Here is a 24,998-nt window from a genome sequence, read left to right on the forward strand (position 1 = left end):
CAGTGTACAGTACAAAACAATAATGATGCTTGATACTATGTTGAAAAATGCAGCTTTCCTTTAAAAAATGACATAATTGTTAAGCAAACTCAGAATGTTGGCTTCAAACATTCTTTGGTCAGGCTTTATAGTTTGCATTTACACATGACAGGAAGAGATTATTTCTACGTGATATCATAAATGGACATTATAAAGTAATGTGCAACATAGTTCTTGAAAATTGAAAGAAATTGCATAGTTTACAATCTGACAAATTAGGAAATTCCTGAGACAGAAGCTATTATGTAGTAATTTGAAAACTCTAGTACTAGGAAATGTTATGATAAATATACAAACTGATCTTGAAGCTGGGCTGTCCAACTTGTAGGCAACATGTTTCTTCAAACTACTACCCTGTGCTTCAAAGCCTCAATACTTTCTATGTTCTACACACAGGGACTTTCTTTAATCTCCCGCATGCTATGATGCATCAATCTGAGAAATATATAATGTTCTGTATACTCATATTCTGTAGTTTCCAAGTACTATGCTATATATGTTTGATTTTAAAAAATGAACACATGTCTGCTGACAGAAAGATGGAAGAACAGACAACAATCTCCAGAACTTGGAAAGTGGCCCTGATGGAGGTGTAATACTTAGAAGGAAGCATGTATTATCCAAAAGACCTATACGATGTGAAGCACCAGGAGTCACTTATGTAACAGGAAAGCCAACCATGTCCAGAATAACGGACCCCCCCCTCAAATTTTGCTACAATATTTCAGTCTAAAATAACTCAAATGTACATAACATCACTGATGGCTTGTTGTTTCTCCATGTTGACTTCTATTCTGGATGCAACTTAGTAACACCTACTTTTTAAACAAAAAATGTAATTGCTGAATCAGTGTTCTAAATGTGATACTTAAAAGATTTCTTTTTCTGCTCATTGAAACCTTTCTGCTAACTCATCTGTCATTATTGGGAAACATTGGGGCAATTTATTTTCCTCCAGTACAATCTCTACCCAAGTCCTGAAGGAATAGTTTCATTTTACCATTTCTAGGTCAGTTCTGCCAGTTCAATTTTCAGTCTTCACACATTCATCATCACCTTCTCCCACCAGTATTTCTGAGCCTTCACTATGCTCCATATTTATCTGATCTCTTAAGCCGCTAAGAAGAGGACACCAGTGGACAAACAGCAAGTGCTTAAAATGGCTGAATAAGCAAACAGAATACTTTCATATTAAGCCTCAAGCATATACAGATGACTTGTGACATCCTAGTTATCCCATCTGTCCTCAGTCATCATTCTGTCATTTTTCTTTCTTGATTTCCTGTTCATCTTCTTTATCTTAGTATGCAAGGAATGTTCCTGTTCTTAAATCCAGACTTGCTAGACCATGGAGACCCACTGGATGACTTGAGCAAGTCACACTCTCTCGACTCAGAGGAAGGCAAATGCAACCTCCCCAGACAAATCCTGCCAAGAAAAGCCTGTGATAGACTTGCCTTAGGGTTGCCTTGAGTTGTAGACGACTTCAAGGCACCCAACAACCATTTGATTACATGATGCTTTTTCTGGTTTTCTGTCTAAAGCTCTCAGCCAGTGGGTGCTGTTTGGGCCATTGGTGTTTAGAGTTGTGCAGGGTCACTATAGGTTTGGATTTCCTCTGATTCAGGCTGAGAGGACATTCAGGGAGAGGTGGTGGCAGTCCACCTAGTTGAGATGGTATTGACCTGGGGAGACTCAGTACAGGGTGTAGAATCTGAGAACTCTGGCATCTGATTGGAACCTATCACTTCCCTGCCCCCCCCCCCACACACACCCCTCCCTGCATTCACAACATACCTGCCACATCTGCTCACAGGTTTAATCCTCCCTTCCTCCTACAATCTGGACATCAATAGTACATCTCCCTGTACTATTATGAAGTTCTTTCTTTATCCCAAGAAAGAAAGCAAAGCATGGGGTTAAGGCCTTCAATGGCTTTTCTCTCCCAACATTACTATAGAGGGAAATCAAGAGCTACACCTTTCTTACAGGTGCCACTGCTCTAAGATTATTTTTTTTTTAAAAAAACTGAACATCTTAAAATGGGGAGACCTGTTTGCCCTCCACTATACAAGTAGCAGACTGCATGTGTCCTTCTTGAGGATACACATGACCTATATGTAAAATACCTTATTGCTTCTTCAGCAATCTCTTTAACTGCTCATATGGTGTGCTGTCTGTACAGAAGCTGACACAGTGTGATGGTTTACCATGTATTTTTGTAAGAAAATGGGATTTCCAGCCATGACACTTACTGCATTTCACAAGCTAATTATAAAACAGTCATGTGTACTCTTCCCTCACCCCACCCCAAACCTTGCTTAAGTCCAAACAAGATGTAATGTAATAAATGCCATCGGCGTTTGATGCTCAACATGTCCAAGATGGAGCTTCTTGTCTTTCCACCTAAGTCCACCCTTCAATATTCCTTTTCTGTTTCCATTGACAACATCTCTATTCGACCGTCTACAAAGCCTGCAGTCTTGGTTTCATTTTTGATTCTTCTCAGTCGTGTATCCCCCAGATCCAGGCCACAGCCAAGGCCTGTAGATTCTTTCTCTATAATATTGCTAAAATCCATCCATTTCTTTCGGCCTCTACTGCCAAGACTCTGGTCCATGCTCTGGTTGTCTCCCGACTAGATTATTGTAACCTCCTTCTGTCAGGGCTTCCTCTCTCTCACCTCCGTACTTTAATTTCTGTCCAGCATTCAGCTGCACACATTATTACATCCACTCACTGCTTTGACCATGTTTCCCCTCTATTATCATCCCTTCACTGGCTCCCTTCCCCTTCCATATTCAGTATAAGCTTCTGCTGTTGACTTTTAAAGCCCTGCATGGGCTGGCCCCTCCTTATTTATGTGAACTTCTTTCTCCTCACATTCCCACTCGTACCCTCCATTCTGGCAGTCAAGGTCTGCTGTCCCAGCCTAGGATTTCCACGGCCCCTTCCCAGATTCGTCCCTTCTCGCTTGCTGCCCCTCACTCCTGGAACCTCCTTCCCCCACAAGCACGGGTCATCACTTCTTTCGCCAGTTTCAAAACTGAGTTGAAGACTATATTGTTCAGGAAAGTGTTCCCAGGCATTGTGCATCTGTGTTGTTGTTGTTATTGTTATTATTATTATTATTTATATAGCGTGTAAATTTACACAGCACTGTGCATACAAACAAAATCGATAAAAATGAAACCCGCCAATGGTATACATTCTACAAAATACATATAAAACAATAGAAAACAATACACGATAGAATTAGATAAAAATAAGCAGGCAAGAAATTAAAAAACATCAGATATCAAATATCAAATCAAATATCAGATAACAATCGGATAAACAATCACACAATGTCTAATAAATAAATAAATAAATAAATAAATATCAAAATGAATGTAATGAGACTAAATGTACATTAGTTCACCTGTGCCTTTAGTGCAAGTTAGAAATCAGTCCACAGAAAGAGCTGAAAGGACCCAAGTAAAGGAATGCAAGGTAATAGGTTGCATATTTTTGCAGGTTTTTCGGGCTATGTGGCCATGTTCTAGAAGAGTTTCTTCCTGTGTTTCACCAGCATCTGTGGCTGGCATCTGCAGAGAATGCTTGCCTGGAAAGGAGTTGGGTATATATATATATATATATACTGTGTGAAACTGGGAAGGCAGGAGTGATTTGCATGTGTATTGTTTTGTTGCTAATGGCAGGCCTCAGGGTAGGAGGGTCTGCAAAAGAGGATTAGTGACTCCGCCACCAGGCCGGCCTTTACAGGGCCTTAATCCTCTTTCCCGCTGCCATCTGCTTTTGTACAGTCCTCCCTCCACTGAGGGAGTCCTCCTTTTGTGTCTTTTTCTACTGTAAACCTGTGGGCCGGAGACTGTTAAATAAACAACTTTGTATGCTACTCAGGGAGCCTTTTTGACTGATGGGTGGGGTAGAAATGGTCTAAATTAATAAAACACATTAATAAAATTTCCACCAGATGCCTCCAAGCACACCACTGTATTACATTCTATTTAAAGTAGAAGTGGTGGTAGACAGCTGATTTTTATTGTGCAGCATATTTCGCAGATCTGGCTTTTGAAAAAGGCACGTAGTATGAAGCTTGAGATGACTAGGGTCAAAGGATTTGGAACACAGACTATAATGACAGAGTTAATGGCTCCCCTAGTGCCCCCTTTTTAATATTGCACACTTTCACTTGAAGAGGGGGATGGCATTTGCTATTCTGCCAAGACCCAGTGGTGTACATCTCTATCCAGTTCAGCTTTGTCAACAAAACTGCGTGAGAGATTGGTCCTCCTCCCCCTGAAGTCCCCACAGAATCTCAATATCTACTCTGGGCAGCTGGAAAACCCTCCACAGCAGAGTTTTAGGTGGTGTCAAGGGTTATGGAGGAAGTCCTGTGTGGTAGTGGTGGTGGGGAAGGAATTACCTCCTTCTCATTTCAACTGATGGAGCTCATTCCATCACTAGATCTTGGCCCCAATATTTGACAAGGGATACTGCTGGCTGTTACATAAGGAAATGAAATCTGAGTAGAAGATTGGATCTTCTGAGCAGAATATCAGATCTGTTCCTGGCAATATTTTGGAACATCTGTTTTTTCTTGTCTTGCTGCTGCCCCCTGCATAGGATATGAATTGCACAACCAGCTGCACAAAGGTAACTTCATTTCTAATCACACTGTAACTGTACTGGTGACTGATTGTTGTTGTGTCCCTTCAAGTCAGTTCAATTTATGGCAACCTTATTAGGAGGTTTTCTTGGCAGAATTTGTTCAGAGGGAGTTTGCTCTTGCTGAGGGAGTATACTTGCCCAAGGTCACTCATTGGGTTTTCATGGTCAAGTGTGGATTCGAACCTTGCTCTCTCAGAGTCATAGTCTAATACTCAAACCACTACACCACACTGGCTCTCTTAGTGAGCAGCATCTATAAGACATGCACTCAACAATTTTTTTCAGTACTTTATCACATGCACATACTATGGGGCAGCAACTGCAAGGTTCCTTAGTTTTAGGCCTAAAACTGAAACAACTAAACAGATTATAAACTTTTTCTGGCTTCAGAAAGAAACAAAAAGCCCTTTATCAGTGCTAAGTCATACCTGCTGATGTTTCAATAAATTTTTCACTTGTCTTCTTTTTCCGCCATTTCCACGGTTTGAAGATTTTGCCAATAGTAGAAAGTTTGCCCTTCCTCTTGAAAGGAGGAGTCCGGGAACCTGGGGCTGGTCCATCTGAGGTTGCAACTGATGCCTTGTCAATCCCATCAACTGTGGAAACAAAGGAGGAAAACGAAGTGAATTATTTTAGTGAAACCCCTGGAGCAGCAGCCTGTTTTTAATTTGAGACACTTCAGCCTGTAGGTGAAAATCTGAGACATTCCAGAGGGTTTGTTTGTACACTCGATGCTTCTTTAAATGTCCTTTTAAAAATACTGAAACTTAGTTTAAAACAAGAATAATATTTTTATAAAAGTATCTACTTACAAGAAAGCATAAACAGTACCTTCTAGCTAAAACCATTCAAAACAGCAATAGATACTGAGTTGGCACTTTGAAATCCAGTTCCATTAGCTTTGTTTTTTTAAAAAAAAACTTCAAGATTATTCTGTCACCAATGAAGCCTAGCATATTTAATTTTAAAATCAGATTTTATACTCCTGGAACTCTACATCTAGTAGAGTCTGAGTTCACACTGTGGATTCAAGGGGAAGTTAGTCTGCTTACAGCAACAAAACAGCCAAGACACATAACTTGAAAAAATAAAACCACAACTTTATTGGCTACAGCTGTACATAAGGATGTGTCCCATTTTCATTATCTCAATCAGTCCATCCCAGGGTACAGGGCATGACAGGTTCGTGCCAGCATGGGTCCAGATCCAGGCATCAACCAACCCACCAGCTGATCAATGAACTAATATGAAGCCTGTTTTCCAGGCAGTACCAGGGATGACAGGTCCAGGATTTCACATGGGTAGATGCCACTGTGTGGCTCCCCTGTCACTTGAGGGTGTACCAAACTCAACACTGCCCAGAGTTGAATGTGATCGCTGCTGCTGACACTCCTAAAATCCCACAAGGGGACCTCCTACCAATACATTGGCCCAGCCAACACCACCAGCCTACCTGCTTCCTGGATCCAGATCCCATATGAACTGAGTACAAAGTTGTGACAAATGGAGATTAAATATTTAGTACAATTTTCATTTGCAGGGAGAGTAGTTGGGATGACACTCTGAAGAGAACTAGGCCTGGGTTGCTGGGGTAGAGGGACGTCCCTATTTTACTAACACCCAGCTGAACTGAAAACTAGTCAGCAGCTTCACTCCTGGTCCACCTACCAGGCAACACTTTAACTCTACTGGCTGGTGGTTCCCAGTATTCCCAGAGTCTGCATGTGTGATACTGGGAAACGAAAACCTGATCAATATCATTACTGACCTAGTGTCACTTACATTCTGTCCCTGGACTACAAATTTTTCTCCTGGTAAGTCAGGGAGTGTGTTTGTCTGGGACATGGTTTATACAGTGCGCCCGCGCCATACGCAGACTTGAGCGTATGCGCTCAAGCCACGCCGCGTGCACGGGGCAGAAGGGGCGGCGTGTCCCATTCAATTGAATGGGTGCGTGTGCCCGTTGTGCCCCGCACGCGCCCGTGCCACCGCGCACGAGCCCCATTATTTCCAATGGGGCTCGAGCATAGGCAGAATTCGCCTTACGCGGAGGGATCCAGAACGGATCCCCCGCGTAAGGCGAGGACGCACTGTACATCCATATCACTTGATTTCTCTACATTTGATTATTTAACTTGTGTCTTAATGTGTGCATTTGTGTCTCAATAAAATTTCACCATAGATACAGATATTGGTCCTGTATCCTTGGCTATCAAATAAGCAATAACAAGAAAACACAGGCCTATCATTCCTTGTCACAGCCAGGAGTACCAAATGCCAATGAAACTCAGCCGAAGGCGGGGGGGGGGGGGGAGGGAGGGAGGATGCTATTACACCTATAGATATCATTCAGGAATCAGCAGTAGTGGACCTGATCATGCTCTGCAGTGGAATGTGTGACTGAGAAACATTGCATTTGGTGAAATGTGATGAGATACAAACATTGTCTGTATGCTGACGCACTCATAAACCCAACTCACCATCAGTGAATTTATAGAGCTCTGTAGTATCCAAGTTCATAATAACAACATTGCTTCGGCTTGGTTTGCATGTAATTGTTAACCCATTATTCAGTATCAGGAGGATGCACCAATGGAGTCTTGAGCGTGTACATTCCCTTCATTCCCTCACTTTCTTTAAGGCTGGCCATAATGAAACCAAAAGCTTCCATTTTAGTTTAACCACAGTTTAACACTATGTCCTAAGTTCAGTGTAGTTTGCTCTTGTAATGCTAAACAATGGTTCAGCATTATATGTGAATGGAGCCTCTCTCTGAAGAACTTGTGAATGGCTGTGATGTTAATATCTGATGTTATTTGCCATCAAGTCAACTTTGAATTATGAGGCCCCTATGAATGAAAGACTGCTAAGAACCCTTGTCACCAACTGTCTTGCTCAGATCTTACAAAATGAAAGTAGCTGTGGCAGCTCCACCTGGTGCTTTGCTGATTCCCAAACACACACACACACACACACACAGAGAGAGAGAGAGAGAGAGAGAGAGAGAGATGTAGATGTAATTTGTAGGAGGGAGAGTGAGCAGAGGCAAAAGACCACATAAGCACCAAGGTGGAGGGAGAGGAAGATAAGAAATGTGGGATCAAAGAGAAAGCGCACAGGAAAATAGAAAGAACACTGAGGTGTGAGCACTAAGGGTTTTATCCTCTTCGTTAAAAAAAATAATAAAGTTGTTACTGCTGCTAATCTAGCATAAAATCAACATATTCTCTCACCTATTTCGTTTTACTTCTTGGAAAAAGGAAGATACAACAAAATCACTAGCAGGTAAAAGTATCAAAAAAGAGGAAGTGTCAATCGTAGATCATACAACTGAGTTCATGCATTTTTCTTTTCTTCACTATACAACTGTTAACTTCAGGAAGTTCCTTCATGAGCTAATTGTTCTGACAGCATTTTAATTAAAGGAAAGGGAAAAGCCTGGGTATTAATGTGGGTGGCTAAATAGTAGTTTCCAGATGGGGCTCCCAATGCTGCAAAATGTTAATTAGGCCTCCTGCTAGAGAAGAGATTAAAAGTGTAGGTAGCTGTGCTTGCAAATGAATCTTGACTTTTGCCTTAATACTGAGAAAGTGGGTACAGTTCATTCATCTTCCTTATGACTGTGATAGAAACAGGAGTCATATATACACCTTGATATTGCTATTTCTAACCTTGAAACCTGTCAATGGAAAATTTGCCAAGTGACAATGTTTGCTCTTCCAAAAGTCCAAAATAATGTCCCACATTAATTTGCTTAGCTTTATATTTTCAAAGTATCTACTCAGTACACAAGGATTTGTTCCTTGGTTCTTTTAAAAATATTCTTTTTTTTTCCTGATTTGTCCACCTCCACAAAATTCTGTTTGAAACCTGGCAACTTTGCTTGCCTTCCAAGACAAAATTTTCTTGTGTTAAATCTGTCCTGACTGCTCCAGGGGATTCATTTTTACGGAGAATATTACATATGATCCTGACCTTCCATGGAATGCAAATTCATATTGAAGTTATGTAGTCATGTCAGTCTGTCGAAGCAAAAGCAAGAGCAATCTTACAACATATTAAAGACAAACAAATGTATTATAACATAAGCCTTTGCATATTGGACAGTTCTTGGATAGTGAAAAGCGCAATGCAATAGAAGCTGCAATTAATGTGTAAAATGTCCAGGTCATGCACAATTTTCTTTCCACATCTATATCTCTAGGAAATTGTTTGGATGCATTGTGTGGTGGAAAATTTTGACTTTGTGAACTGTCAAATTGCCTAAGCTTTCATTTATTAATGAGAATTTCCTTAGGCTTGAAGAGCACCATAGATTAACAAATGACTACTACACAAATATTTAGAATCAATAGGCATGTTTATATTTACCATTGTGTATTCTTCATAACTATCTTCCAAGAACGACAACACTAACAATAGCCAATATTCACAACAGCTGTTAAAAATGGAAGATACGGTATAAAAAAAAGAAGCAATGATCTAACAGTAGAGCTCTCCAATGGTGGAATCCAGTGGAAGCAAGAGAGGCGTAATCCCCCTTAGCCCCTTGTGTGCACCCAAAATAGGCTGTGGAAAGCTGGGAGACGCTTTAGGGAGAAGGTCATTGCATACACAAGCTCATCACTCAACTGAACTCTAAAACTACAAAAATGCTCTTGTCTGAAAAGGAGTATTTGGACATTGGTACTATAGGATTTATTTACAAGTATGTGGACTTAGCAATACAAAGAAATTCTTGCACAGAAAAAAATTTCTGCCGAGCTCAGTTTTCACCTAATGTTACAGTGGGACTTTGGTATCTGCCTGGGGCTTGGTTCCAGGAAACCTCCAGTGGATACTAATAACTGTGGATGCTCAAGACCCATTGTATACAATGGTGTAGTAAAATGTTGTCCCTTATCTAAAATGGCAAATCAAGGTTTGCCTTTTGGATTTTTTTGGAGGGGGTTGACTGGATGGCCTTTGGGATCCCTTCCAACTCTAGGATCCTATGTATTCCTGCATGGCAGAAGGGGATTGGACTGGATGGTCCCCGGAGTTTCCCTCCAACTCAAGAATCCCATGTATTGCTGCATGGCAGAAGAGGGTTGCACTGGGTGCCCTTGGGGTTCCCCTCCAGTTCCAGGATTCTCTATGTATTCCTGCATGGCAGAAGGAGGTTGGGCCGGGTGGCTCTCAGGGGGTCCCTCCAACTTGATTTTTTAAAAAGGCAACTTGATTTTTTAAATAGGTTTTCAAGCTGTGGATGCTTGAATCCATAGATGCAGAACCTGTGGCTATGGAGAGCTGACTGTATTGAGCAAGATACTACTGACACTGACTCTCTTCACCAGTTTAACTCATGTGGCTCTTAGCACAGTGACAGATCATGTGATCTGCACTGAACTGGGTGCCACCCTTGGAATGGTACATCTGTGTACTAAGAAAGATTTTGACCAGAAGCAGCCCCTGGCCAATACTATCAGGAAGACCCGCTATGCTTAGGAAAGTTTTAAGTGGACTTGGAGGGAGGATCACTTTGTCAAGGCCTAATATCACTTGGCATGGTAGTCCAGTCAAACATCTTGAAGAGATTACAGGGGTTAAAATTTTATCGAAAGTGGAAGCTTTGCTCTACTGTTTTCCATTTGTTTTCCTATGACTTAATGCCAGTTTGCCCCTTTTCTTATACACTGCTACTCTCATAGTGCATAAGACACTAGTAATGGCTCTGTTTCCATCACTGACAACAGGCAAGTAAGTTTACGTAAGCAAGAATGTCTCATGTAACAAAATACTGGCAATGTGGCAAAGCACAGAAAACAGTTCTGGGTGTGCCAAAGTCTTTTTATCGCACTCATAATACTAGAATTTGTGGACCACCCAGGGGAACTAATTGGCAATAGGACAGGGAAATATTAAGTGTTTTATTAATCACACTATTAAGTGGTGGAATATGTTGGTGGCCTGGAAACAAATTCATGGGGGACTAGAAACAGGCTGCTGAATTAGATGCCTTTTTGGCCTCATATGACAGAACTTTTCCTCATCCACCAGGTACAAGGTGAATCTTCCTTCTCCAAAATACTTGGGACCAGAAATGTTTTGGATTTTGGAATACCTGTATGTGCATATATGTACATAATGAAATATCTTGGAGATGGGATCCAAATCTAAACACAAAATTCATTTATGTTTCATATACTTGAAAGTAATTTTATACAATATTTTTGTGCATGAAACAAAGTTTGTGTATACTGAACCAGCAGAAAGCAAAGCCAGCCATGAAAAAAGGTTTAGTTTTTGGAATATTTTGGATTTCAGAATTTCTGATAAGGGAGACCCAACCTGTATAGTTAATCAGAATACAGTGGACCCTTGTTATCTGCTGGGATTTGGTTCCAAGATCTGTCATGGATAACAAAATCCGTTTATGTTCAAGTCCCATTAAATATAATGACATAGCAAAATAGTGTCCCTTATAAAAATGGAAAAGCAAGTTTTGATATTTGAAATTTATACTTTTTTTGAACATTTTCAAACCATGTATGCTTGAATCCGTGTATAAAAAATCCGTGCATAAGAAGGGCCGACTGTATAGGAAAATTATTTTTTTGGATTTTAACTCCCCAGCCAGCTGGTCAAAATAAAGAATAAACTGTAATTCCAGGAAGCTTTGGGAAGTAGCAATCCATCTTTTACAGGGATAACAGGCACTCCCTCCATTACTCAGCATCAAAAATCCATTTTTAAACAAAAAGTTCAGAAGTAAGCAAGTAGTTACACCTACATGGATTTGTTTGTTTGCCATTTTTGGATGTGGCCTTCCATGTGGCGTCCTGTACAAAGCTGGAAATATTGGCTTGGGTGAGCATAAAGCAAAGAGCTGTGCATGTGCAAGGGCACAAAATAGGAACTGTCCACATGAGTCTGCAAAGGACATACACAACTCTGTGCTTTATGTTCCCCCAAAGCAGTATTTCCATCATTGCACGGGATAGCAAGGCATTCATAACCAGAAACAATGTTTACATCATAAAATGTGTCATTAAAATAAGTGTTCTTGTATTCCTTAATACTGCTGCTGGCATACTAATTGCCCAAAATGGAGATTCTCCCACTCTCCCAATCAGCTTAACACATTATTCAGATGGATCATTCCATTTAATCTTGCTGCTAACCCATACTTTATCAGTGGCTGCAGATGCATTGTGTGTAAGGAATTATAAACCATAGTTGTTGTTTTTTAAGACAGTCAATAGATGGTTAACAAAAGACCAAAAATATTGTTAAATATTGTTAAATATCTTCAAAAAAACGTGTCCAGTTTTACAGATAAAGTGCTTCCAGCCATTCTGAATGCATCAAGAATGCTGTACCTGAAGGTGGAATATTGGATGTAATGGAGTAGGTATGCAATGACCAAGAAAAGGCAGGAAAAGCTATCCCAAGTAAGACTAGTTCTGTTTTCGGTATAAGATGGGCTGCAAAATGTCTCTCAAGTACAGAGCTTTTTAAAGCATTCATGAGAACCCAATCAGTCACAACCTTCACTATCAACTTTAATTTTTGTGGACGAATGTCTATGATGAAAATCCAACTGTTAAATCCCAACTAGACTAGATTTACTGAAAACTGGGACTTGGTGAGTCAGCACTTATCTTGGTTCCACTGTTAGTTGCTACTAACAGTTGCATTTAGGCCTGACATTCCCAAGTGCAATACATTTTAAGGTTTTAATATAGAAATCCAACATTAGTTCAGGATTGACTGTTGTCATAATTTAGTATTTACTGTTTCTAGAGGACATGTATCGCAGAGGACCTGTGAAACTTATTTAGATCTATAGTATTTTTTGTTATCAACATGGTTGTTGCTATGACTGGTTAGTATCCCTACATCAAAAACAATGGGCTCCATCAAAAACTCAAACTTGAAAAGTCAAAAACAATGGGCTGTATCCAAAGGTGGTTTTTCATTAAAGGAAAATGTTTCCATTAATGCAAGATAGACTACCCATTTTTTCTGTCTATCCCCCCCCCCAACACAACCCAAAATGCTTTCCCTAGGAATGAATTACAAAGCCATAATTAATTGCAAGTCAATGAAGACAACGGTTAATAAAGATACTATGTCAACAACCTGCCCAAAATTTTCAATTTGTCAATTTTAAATTTTATTTCTTATTTAATCATGTGTGATACTTAAACAACAACCTCAGCATCAGCTTTTTGCTTTAGGAACCACAGGGACCTTGTCAAATCCAATGATGGCTCCTTTGGTATAGAGCAGAGGAAGCTAAACCAGTCGCAGACAGTTTTTATTAGGCATCATGTTTCACTCATGGCAAACAGCTGCATCACTTAATGCTTCAAGTTCTCCACTGAAGAAGGAAAATGGAGATGGAAAATACTCCATAGGCACACTTGGTGCTGTTTCTTGTCTGACTTCTTTACTAAATGTACACAGAGTTACCACAGTGAAAATTCAGCATTGGAAACCATAAAGAGGTTCAGCTATACGTATTTTAAAAGGCTTAAAAACAAAGGACTATATCCCCACTTAATCAGCCATAATCATAATTCTTGCATTGACATCATAAACTGTAATCACAAATATCAAGATTATACAAAAAGGTTTATTTTACAGAGATTTAAAGACGTGATTTAGGTTTATAATTTATTTAATGGGCTGTAGCCAAGCAGCAGCTACGTAAACCTCCCTTCCCCCTCTCTTTGCTACCCCAGCTGTCAGCACTACTCAGTCCCACTCAACTTTCTCCCCATTTCAGAAACTGCCAAATGGAAATGGTGGCTGGTCTGCAGTTACCAGTACATATTTTTTTGTTTTTGTTTTGTTATACAGGTGAAATGTATCTCTGGTGTTGTTCTGAAATTATGCATGGCAAAGCTTCACATTACTGTATTTAGTAGTTATAAGCAGAATTATTAGCAAATTAATTGAACAAATGCTTTTGTGGTAAAAGGTGGTCACATACCACTTGTAGCTAAAGGAATCATATACATAGATAAATCCATCCATAGCGCAGAGCGTTTTTTCAAACAGATATAACCTGACCTACTAAGAATGGGGAGAACAGCTATGAAAGAACTAGAAAAGATCCTAAAATGTAAAGATATACAACTGAGCAAGAAAGTTAGAATTGTACAAGCCACTGTATTCCCTATTACCATGCATAGATGCAAGAGCTGGACAGTTAAGAAAGCCAATGGGAAGAAAATCAATTCATTTGAAATGTGGTGCTGGAGAAGATTGCTGAAGATACTATGGACAGCCAAAAAGCCAAACAAATGGGTTCTAGTACAGACCAAACTAGAAATCTCTCTGGCAGCCAACTGAGGCTTTGGCCACATCATGAGAATGTATGATTCACTGGAAAAAACAATAATGCTAGGAAAAGTGGATGGAAGCATAAAGAGAGGAAAACTGCATGCTAGATGGATGGACTCTATTAAGGAGGTCATGGGTATGAGATTGCAGGAACTACAATGGAGGACAGGGAGTCTTGGAGATGTATCATCCACAGGGTTGCCATGAGTCGAGATCGACTTGAGGGTAGATAACAACAGCAGCAGCAACAACAACAACAACAACAAAATCTAAACACCCCATTTAATTTCCTCCTTCCAGATCTGTTGCATTGACCAATTTCATATCAATGTTAACTTGGAAAAAAATAACTTGAAATATCAGCAAAGGAATACATCTACAGTCACTGCATCTGTTTTTTTGCTGGTACATATGACCAGCAGATCTCTGGGGGTACATTCCTGAACTTACCACAGAGTTGACCATAGAGTTGCATTGGGGGGGCCTCTAGAATCTCCAGGTCCTCCAGCAGAAGTCTATGGTCAACTTCCACAAGAAGCATGTCAGAGAAACAAGGACCTAGGAAATGCCTAGAGAGAACATATTTTTTTGGACATGGGTAAGTGAAACTATGGATAGTAGTCCCATCGATATGAGGTTGTACTGTACAGCAACACTGAGAAGTCATAAATTCTGAAAAGCAAATATTGATGGATATCAAGGGCCCACTGTATAGACCAAAATCATCTCAAGGGCTTCAACTGCCCATCTCTGCCGTTGTTTAAACAGAAATGTTTCTTTAAGCAGGGATGAAGAGGTCACTAAACAAGTAGAACCAGCCTTCCTGCTCAACAATATGGCAAACATCCCAGCCCTTTCCACATACCTCTCCTAGTTTCCAAGTCCCACTCCAACTTCTTCAAATTTCAAAACCAGCCTCTTCACAAGGATATTTTAGAAAAATGAGTGGTCCCTAGGACAGACGGTTGTCTATTGTAATATTCAGGGCTGGCATTCTATGGTGCAGTGGTCATGATATAAAAATAATTAAACATTCAGCTGGTTTAATTTATAGATTATTCCATTATTACTGATTTATTAGAAGGAGTCCATTTTAATCAATAAGAACTTAGTCAGGACCTTTCATTATTTAAAGTCTGTTTTTTGGTTTTTGTGTATGTCTACCCCTCACCAATGAAACTTTGGCTTGGATCCAGTCTTTGATCCCAGTGGGAGAAATAATTTTTGCTGTTCTTCCTGCAGCTCTTTGCCTCCTTCAAAGAACTGCTCTGGGTGGTTAGGGTACACTCCAGAACCAGGCAGGAAGTGAATGCAGGAGAGAAATGACAAAAATGGCCCCCTTTCCTCCAGTGAGATCCCTACACTGGTTCAAAATCCTTCTGTGGCTGAAAGCAGCCCTTTCATTTGCAGAAAGTGAAATCTGCACCCCAACTTTTTATTTCTAGACTTGCCAACCAGGAAAGAATTAGCCTATGTTTAATGAAGTACATGCTTTATGAAAGGCTAACTGTAATAATAAAAGTGTTTTTCTTTTAATAAAACCCAAACAAGTTTTGTCCTTTTTATTTGTCAGCCAGTACTACCAAATGATTGCCTGCCAGGGAGTACTATATAACAGAACAAAATTTGATCCTGAAGTCCTTGAGAAAGCAAGTAAAAGTCCCAACAAACAGAAATACTTTACAAGTTCCAACCGGTTTGCTAGTTTTTCATTTTCTTTAGGGTTTCATTTGCCCTGGCTTTGATGTTTTGAGTTGCTTTGCTGTAATGAATAAAGCACTCTCCAAGAATTTATCGAAGCCAAGGAGCTGTATGTGAACAGAGAAAGTGGTACTGTGTGCATGCATGTGCACATACACATGTATACAGAGACTGTGAACTTTCCAGTCACAGCATTTCACAACACATCAAATGCTGTTCCACAAGATCCCTTAAACTTGAGGGGAAAGGGGCATGTGGAAAAAGAGGGTGGAAAAAATACAGGTGCATGAACATGATACTCTTGAACTCATCTATTGAAAAGAATAATTTTTAGAACAGTTTCAGAAATGTGGGTGGGAACCACCCCTTACTCAAGTGAGAAGATTTCTTATCTTGTGCAAAAATAGTTACAACCAGTGCCGCAGAAGAAAAATAAATATAGGTGACTCATTAAAAGACCGAGGAGGGGAATGGACTTGATTTATTGCCAAGTATTTTTATTATATATATATATTTAAAAGACAGCTTAAATATTACATAACTGTGTCATATTACACATCACACTTTCATATCTCCAGGTGCTGAAAGACGTGTCAAAACAGGAGTCAAGCATGGAGGTGATAACAAGCAATGGTCCTGGCTGGATTATCATCTGTGATTCAAAGTAAGAGTATAAGAGCTCAGTTTCCCTGCCTTTGATTTCTTCCCAATGTAAATGTTCCATGAGGCCTTTTCTTTATAAGTCAAGCTATACATGGCAGCAGCAGACTTGTGTGCAAGAGGGGATGGATAGGCATTGGTGGATCTGCTGCCAATCAATCTGCTGGCAATGATCCACCATCCCTGACACTTGTACACACCTACCAGTGAGCCATTCAGTCTCCAGTTTCCATCTTGGGACTGATTCTACTGCAGTCATCATGCTGGTCATTATAAAAACATTAACACTTTTCCTACTTCTTCGCACCCAAGCAGCTAGGATTAAAAAGTCTGGAAAACATGGAGGTTTATGCCCTTTATGACATTTTAATTGGTCATCATAACTGTATGAGGTTTACAGTGCAATCCCATAAATGCCTACAGAGGAGCAAGTCCCACTTGAGTTTAATGGATTTACTCATGGTAACTGGGTACAGCATCTCAGTCTCATGCACTATAACTGACATCATCTCAGAAGAGACATTCCTCCCTGTGCAACAGAAAAGGCAAGGATTCATCTCATCCTTGCCATCTGTAGTTTTTATATGTGAATCAAAATAAAAACAAAATGATAAAAATAAATAAATCCAGCCATCCATCCAGCATTAAAAAGCAACATTTAAATACAAGTATTCAGTGACAAATAAACTTGTTTCTAGACTCTAGTCAATTGCCAGTATTATAAAAGGTCCTGGTGGAATTACTGATATGCACCTGGCACTAATTTTGTTGCATTCATTTATTTTGTTTAACAAATTCAATACCCTTATAATAATTTAATACATATAATAATTTAATAAAATATTAAAGAATATTTGCCACATGTAAAGGACTGTGTTGAATTTTTTAAAGTTCTGGGAGATAGGATAACAAAAATACACTGGGATCACAAAAAACAAAGACTAGATTCAAATTATCTAATATACAGTATTTAAAGGTATTCTGTTTTGACCAGAATACAGGAAGCCCTGAAATAGTTCAATTATATGGAGAAAATGAAGAGCGACTTTTTAAAAAAAACATGAATCACCTTGAAGCTTACATATTTCTCATCACCAACCAATAAAAATGTGACTCACAAAGGCTGTACATTAAGCAGGCTACAGACTTGATCACAGTCATCTTCCTCCAGGGCTGCCAGGCAGACATTTCCTAAATCAGTGCTACCAATCAAAAAGTATTGAGACACTCTTCTCTTTTTTCCTCATTAAGAGATTTTTATACAGAGAGAATAAAAGAAGATGGGAGGACTACAGGTGGAAAATTATATTGTCTGGTTCACACACACACACTCCATAACACTCTATGACTGAGGCACCACAATTGCCCAATAGAAGCCACATCCGGAAACATCCTAGGGTTCTTGCCGATAACTAGAAAGCTCTTGTGGAAGGAAAGACCAAGATTTTTGCATATAAATACTTTATATAGCTAATTTTCCACCGCCTTTCTCTTCTTTCAACTATTATTATTATTATTATTAAACTTTATTTCTATAGCGCTGTAATTATACACAGCGCTGTACAAAGTCGGTAAAATTAGAAGTAAATAAAAGCCTGCCCAAGGCGTACATTCTAAGATAATAACAATTAAAAGAGGAATAGATAAAATTACCATATAGAAAGGAAAAAACAGAGTAAAAACATCAAATATCAAACAAATCACATCACATCAAATATTGTCAGACAGCCAGATAACAATCACAAATTCCCTGAGAACGCTTCCCTAAACAATATGGTTTTCAGCTCAGTTTTAAAGCTGGTTAGGGAAGTGATGAGCCGTGCATGCAGAGGAAGAAGGTTCCAGGAATGAGGGGCAGCTAGAGAGAAGGGACGGATCCGGGATGGGGCAGAGGAGATCCTGGGTTGAGAGAGGAGACTTTGGCTACCAGAGCGGAGAGTGCGAGTAGGGATGTAGGGAGAGAGAAGATCAGTTAAATAAAGAGGGGCCAGCCCATGCAGGGCTTTAAAGGTGAGTAGCAAAAGTTTGTACCTGATGCGGAAAGGAAGAGGGAGCCAGTGAAGGGAAGACAACAGAGGGGAGACATGATCATAACGGCGAGCGAGTGAAATAATGCGTGCAGCTGAATGCTGAACAGAAATTAATGGGTGGAGATGAGAGAGGGGAAGCCCTGCCAAGAGGAGGTTACAGTAGTCTAGTCGTGAGACCACTAGGGCATGGACCAGTGTCTTTGCGGTAGAAGCTGAGAGATATGGACGGATTTTGGCGATATTATAGAGAAAAAATCTACAGACTTTGGCTGTAGTCTGGATCTGTGGGATAAATGACAAAGAGGAGTCAAAGATGAAACCGAGACTGCGGGCTTCCTGGACCGGCTGGATCGAGATGTTATTGACAGAAATAGAAAAGGAATAGTGAAGGGTGGGCTTAGGAGGGAAAACAAGAAGCTCAGTCTTGGACATATTGAGCTTCAGACGCCGATGGTGCATCCAGTGGGAGACAGCTGTTAAACAGGATGACACTTGCTGCTCTAGCTCTGGTGAAAGATTAGGGTGGAAAGGTACAGCTGGGTATCATCGGCGTAAAGATGGTAGGAGAAACCAAAAGAACTGATAAGTTTGCCAAGGGAGAGTGTGTATAAAGAGAACAGAAGGGGACCCAAAACAGAGCCCTGAGGAACTCCAACAGATAAGGGGACAGAAGACGAGGTCTGACCACCCGAGACCACTGAAAAAGATCGATCTGACAAGTAAGATGTGAACCAATCGAGAACAAGGCCCGAGAAACCAAGGTCAGAGAGTACATCTATTAGGAGACAGTGGTCCACGGTGTCGAAGGCCGCAGACAGATCGAGTAGGACAAGGATAGAATAAAGGCCATTCGCCTTGGCCCGCAAAAGATCATTTGAGATCTTAGTAAGGGCCGTCTCTGTGGAGTGCCGTGGGCGAAAACCAGACTGGAAGGGATCCAGAGGAAATGCATTACTGAACAACATGAAGTGAAGCATTTGACCACTGACTGACACTCCCCCCCCCTCTCTCTCTCTCTCTCTCTCTCTCTCTCTCTATATATATATATATATATATATATATATATATATCCTTGTTTCTTTAGTCATAGAGCAACAAAATGTACACTTTAAAAATAAAAAAGCACTGAAAGGCCATTCTATATACAACACTTTTCCTGAGCACTTTAGGAAGCCAACCTCCTTTTTAAACATCACCCACGCCTTCTTTCAGGACATTCTCTCTTTAACATCACCTTCAGTACAAAATTAAAATAAAATCATATATGCTGTAGTTAACAGTATTGTGGTCTCCCTCTCAGAATCATGTTTTTCCCCTTAATAGAGGAAAAAGTGGTTATTTTTATCCAGTACAGCTAGAAATTGCTTCCAAACAAATAACCTTGCCTTTCCCAAGCATTTAAAACTGAGTAGCTGTTGACATTTTTAAACATGCAAAGGCCTAATGAAAGCTTAGTCACCAGTATTTTGCACAACATAATTTCTCTAATTCTGTTCCTGTTCCTGCACACAATCAACTGTTTCTGTATTTGTAAGCTTTCAACTCATATTGATTTTGCTACACTGAATAGTAAACTTGTAACATGTAGCAATTTTCACCTCATGATCCACCTTAAAACACCATCCTAGCAATCCAACCTTTTTCAAATACATAATCCTGTATTCAAAAGTTCTTCTGCTAGCAGCATGCACAGGTAGTGTGGAATAACAAAGAAACAGGGCAATCATTTCTGTGCAGAAAAGACAACACACTTGTCATAAGTCTTTTAATGCTCTCTAAGGTTGCACTTCCTTATATTACACCAGAGATTTTTTAAATAGTTCAGTTTGCTTATTTATTTATTATATATTTCCAGAATTTATATCTTGCCTTTCTCACACAATGGGATTCAAGGTGGGTTACAATATATTAAAAAGACAAAGCTAAAACACTGACTAGAAAAGTTAAAAAATAAATAAATTAAATACTACTAACATTAAAACAAATAAAAACAGCATCATTTAAAACAGTAAAGTCAAGGAATGGGTTAGCTGGAGCACATCTTTCAACTGTGCAAATGCACTCCTGGCCACTGGAGCACACCCAAGCTGCGAGCCTGAGATTTCAGGGGGAGTGTAACCCCATCCAGTACATGCTGAATCCATATTCCCTGATCTGCCTTAACACTGACCAGGAGCACCTCTGTCTTGTCTGGATTAAGCTTCGATTTGTTTGCCCTCATCCAGTCTATTACTGACAGGATATACTGGTTCAGTATAGAGACAGCTTCCTTGGAGTCTGATGGAAAGGAGAGATAGAGTTGGGTGTCATCAGCATACCAGTGACACTGCAGCCCAAAACTCCGGATGACCTCTCCCAGCAGTTTCATATAGATGTTGAATAACATGGGAGACAGAACAGAACCCTGAGGTGGCCAAGAAATCAAACAGAACCCAACACCACCTACTGAGTTTGCTCTTCCAAGAAAGACCGGAACCACTTTACAAATGAAGGCACAGTCTTACACACTTTTATTCAAGGGTATTAAAAATGCAATATACAGTCAGCCCTTGACATTCATGGGGATTAGGGGCACAAGAGCCCGGCAAAAGTCAAAATTTACAAATAAAGTGGGGGGGGGGAGAGCAGAGCATGTGTGTGTGCTCCCATCTCCCTTCTGAAGCCTGAAACAACTTTAGCAAGCTCTCTGAGGTGCTGGAAGGGCAAGGGAGTGCACATCTGTGGCTCCCTCTTTTCCTTAGAGGGAGCTCTCTGAAACCTTGGAACGGAAGGAAGGAGGGTGCATTCACTTTCCCCAAACCCCTTTCCAAGGCAAAAGAACTGTCTTTTCCCAGGCAGCTACCTGCCCTAGAAAATGGTGGGGAAAAGAGGCAGCTCTCTGTCCTGGAAAGGGGTGGGATTGGCGCGCGCACCCTTCCTGGCTACTCCCTCTTAGACTTTTTCCCTCTCCAGGGGAAAAGCCCAGGAGGGATGAGGAGGAGGAGTGTGTGTACACCCAGCGGCCTTGACCTTGTGAATAATCGAAACCACACGTGTCAAAACTACAGATGTCGAGGAATGACTGTAATTATCTCTTTATGATGATCAGTTTCCTGAACTCTTTGTAACATTTTTTCCAGCCATTTGAGGAAGAGAAATAGAATGGGAGAGAGAGAAGAGGTAATCTTTTGCTGGTGAATGAATCCCAAAGTAGAAGACTGATCTGTGTTCAACATATCAATATATTCACCAGTGTAAAAATTAAATAAATGTTTAATTCTTCAATTTAAAGTTATTCAAAGAGAAAATACCAGTGCAATCTTACATTGAGGATTTCCAGATGAGGACATGAGCTTTAAAAAGCTGCTTTCTTGAACTACAGCTGAAGAATTTTCTGCATATCTCACTTGATCAGCTGCTGTCTCCATGCTGTTAGCAGAAATGGAAGATAAGCAATTCCCCATCAGGGATTTGTTTCAGTAACTACCATGGTGCTGGGATTGCTGCTTCCAAATCAATACTGTTGGGTAATCCCAGTTGGGGTTACTGGCTTGAAAAGCTAAATTTAATTCTATGTTAGCATACCTAACATACCCAGTGGGGTCTCCATATTTCCATATGGAGCATGTTGCCTATGACCACTGGAATACCAGATGAATTTCCCATGGAGACACAGAGACCTGAAGACATGTGAAGGACCCAGGTAATAGCAAGATAATAATTGATTGGATTTACTCTATTTTCCCCACAGGCTCTCTGCATATTGTCTCATGCCAGAAACAAAAGGCAATAGCAGTAAAGCCAACACTCCCCACCTATGTCTTGCCATGTTCCCAGCCAACTTCCCTGTCAATCTATCTTGGGGTTGTCTTTAAATCCAATCACTATTTTTGTCACTCTGAAGTTAAAGCCATCAGTTGTTACTGGTTTCCATTGTCAGTTCCTGGGAAGACCATTAGGTCTATGTTACTTTGCAAGATAGCACATCCATTGAGGCTAGGATCTCAGATATTAATATCAGTCCCAAAGTGTAGCCTCTTCAAGCATAAAGGACACAGTGTGCCCAGATCCTTCTACACACTGTGTCTCTTTCAGACCCCATCTGAGCCACATCCCACTTTCTTTCGTCATCCCTCCAGGATAGGTAAATATTACCCCTCTACACCCCTAAAACTCTGCTATCCAATTTCCATATCTCCACTTTGGTTAGCTCTAAATGGTATGCCTGTTTAAATTACTATTGCGTGTTTGATTCCATTCTTGCACATTTCTGAATAAAAATCCTCTTATTCACCCAAATTTGGGATCCACCTCAATTACTATATTGACAAACTTTGGTGAAAATGGTCCTCAAGTTGCCTAGCTTCTTGCAAGTTTTTCTGATCTAAGCAAATTCCTTCAACATTTAAAATCACAGGATTAAGGTCGGCAACTTGTATTTACAAATGAGTTTTCATTGGAGGAATTAGGAGTGGTCAGTGTGTTCAATAAGATAGTGATACTCAAATATTTTACCTTCAGACCCCCTTTACATCTACATACATACATCACACTATTTCTCTACTACACAACAGAATGTGCAACCAAGTAGCAGCAGGTGAACTGTGGCATCTTAAATTTTTTACCAATTCATTTGTGTATTTTTTATTTATTTGATTTATGTGTTGCTCGTCTCTCACAACAGGGAACCCAACAAGGCTTGCAAAAGATGTAAAAACAGGCACTTCCACTCAAACACCACCTCGGCCAATTCTGTCAACCCAGTCTAAGAAATAAATCTTTGGAAGCCCTGTGAACACCCAGGAGGGACCATATTACCGCGGTTCTAAAGTCCCTCCAATGGCTGCCCATTAGCTTCCGGACCCAGTATAAGGTGTTGGTTATCACCTTTAAAGCCCTAAATGGTTTGGGTCCAAACTATCTTCGGGACTGCCTTCTCCCCTATAATCCTCCCCGCGCACTCCGCTCCTCTGGGAGAGGCCTACTTCAGCCACAAAAATCTAGGCTCTCGACTACCTCCCAGAGGGCATTTTCCATCGTCGCCCCCAGGCTGTGGAACGGCCTGCCGGATGAGATCCGTCTACTTACATCCTTAGACAGCTTTAAAAAGGCTGTTTAGACAGATCTCTTCTGGCAGGCCTTCCCAGAATAGAGAACCCGGCCTTAGAAAAACATCTAGGAAAGATACTGCTGCTCCCACTGATTGTTTGCTGGTGTGATGTTGTTGACCTTCTGGTCAGTTTTTAACTTGTATGTTTGTTTGTTTGTTGTTTTTGTTCTGTTTTTTAAATATTGCATTGGATTTAATACTTTTTTAAGGAGGGGAGGGTACCAGGGATTTTATATGTTTTGTATTTTTAACTTTGTTAGCCGCCCCGATTGTTCTCAGAGGGGCAGGATACAAATACATTTTATTATTATTATTATTATTACTGTGTGTGTCAAAAGCAGCAAAGAGTTAAGCATCCTTTCCTGGCTACCAATTAATATTTTCCCTGCAAGTCACCATACTAACACCACCCTTTTGTTGTTGAGAAGCAGTAGCTGCCTGTGCTTGCCAGCCATGTTGTTTCATCTTCAGAATAGGATAGAGTTCAGTTGCTGAGTCGCTCTGCCTATCCTAGTGACTCAAAGGCTTGGAAGGACATTGCATAAGAAAGCTGTCAATCAGTGGTCCTCCCTGCTCCTCCCAGGCAAGGCCACAAATGTGTCTTTGAATTCTATAAAGAGCAGGAGGTTCCTCTCTGTGCAACAACATTGGCAGCTGATGCTGTCACAGTGGCATTTGGCTTGTCTAAGCAAAGAGAAGATGCAGTGAACAAGCAAAGAAAAACAAAGCAAAGCCTAGCTTCTATCACTGGTCAGCCAGCCCTAGCACAGTTGCATTTTCTTTAGCAGATGTGTACCTTTCAGTTTTATGACTACAATAAATGGGGAAAGTTGTTTACTCTATCTGTCCACTCCAATGAGCTTTATTTATAATTGAGGGGAAACATTATTTCAGAAATCCTTATTTCCCTTAAATACTAAGTTAAAAAAAACACCTTAAGTTACAAGTTGAAATGTGTAAGAGTGTGCCAAAATTCAAAAGTGATGAAAAACAGAAGTTTTGTACCCAGCAAGTGTGTCCTACATATAAACGGAGACCTGACAGTTAATGGAAGACCAAGGAAGGATGAAAGCTAGATGGGTCAAGCTGGTTAGTTGTACCCGACAGCAACAACGATGATCAAAGAAAGCCCAGCCTTCTCACCAAACAACTGTTTTGTATTCTTATTTTAAGACTACAGATGCTTAAGTTAGCTGAAGCTGAAGCCCTGGGAGTAGGCACTGCATAGATATCTCTTAGCAGCTTTCTACACTATGAATCCATTTCATCCTCTAGTGATGCCAAAAATGATAACTGGTGATGACACAAGTATTTCATAAAGGGTCAAAGACTCTAATAAAAGATGGTGTTTTTATAAACACCATTAATGTTTCAGAGCAAAGTTTGATTGTCTCTAAAGATATCAATCATAATGGTAAATTACTACTTTTACAAGTACTACAAGTACTTGTGAGTAGTTCTTTCTGACTCTT

At 40.2% G+C, this 24,998-nt stretch overlaps 1 protein-coding gene across 4 annotated transcripts in view; it reads right to left on the bottom strand.

Annotated features, from left to right (window-relative positions):
• PHACTR2 (phosphatase and actin regulator 2) overlaps positions 1–24,998 on the bottom strand; it is a 71,199-nt gene that overhangs the window by 37,813 nt on the left and 8,388 nt on the right. For all 4 annotated transcript variants that reach the window (XM_089530254.1, XM_089530257.1, XM_089530256.1 and 1 more), the window contains exon 2: positions 5,142–5,309. In XM_089530254.1, coding sequence (XP_089386380.1) covers positions 5,142–5,309 — 168 coding nt within the window. The remainder of the gene's footprint in view (positions 1–5,141; positions 5,310–24,998) is intronic.

The sequence above is a fragment of the Sceloporus occidentalis genome, unplaced genomic scaffold (assembly GCF_023333645.1).
Source record: "Sceloporus occidentalis isolate IW3139 unplaced genomic scaffold, rSceOcc1.0.p SCAF_6, whole genome shotgun sequence".
In the NCBI taxonomy this organism is placed as follows: Eukaryota; Metazoa; Chordata; class Lepidosauria; order Squamata; family Phrynosomatidae; genus Sceloporus; species Sceloporus occidentalis.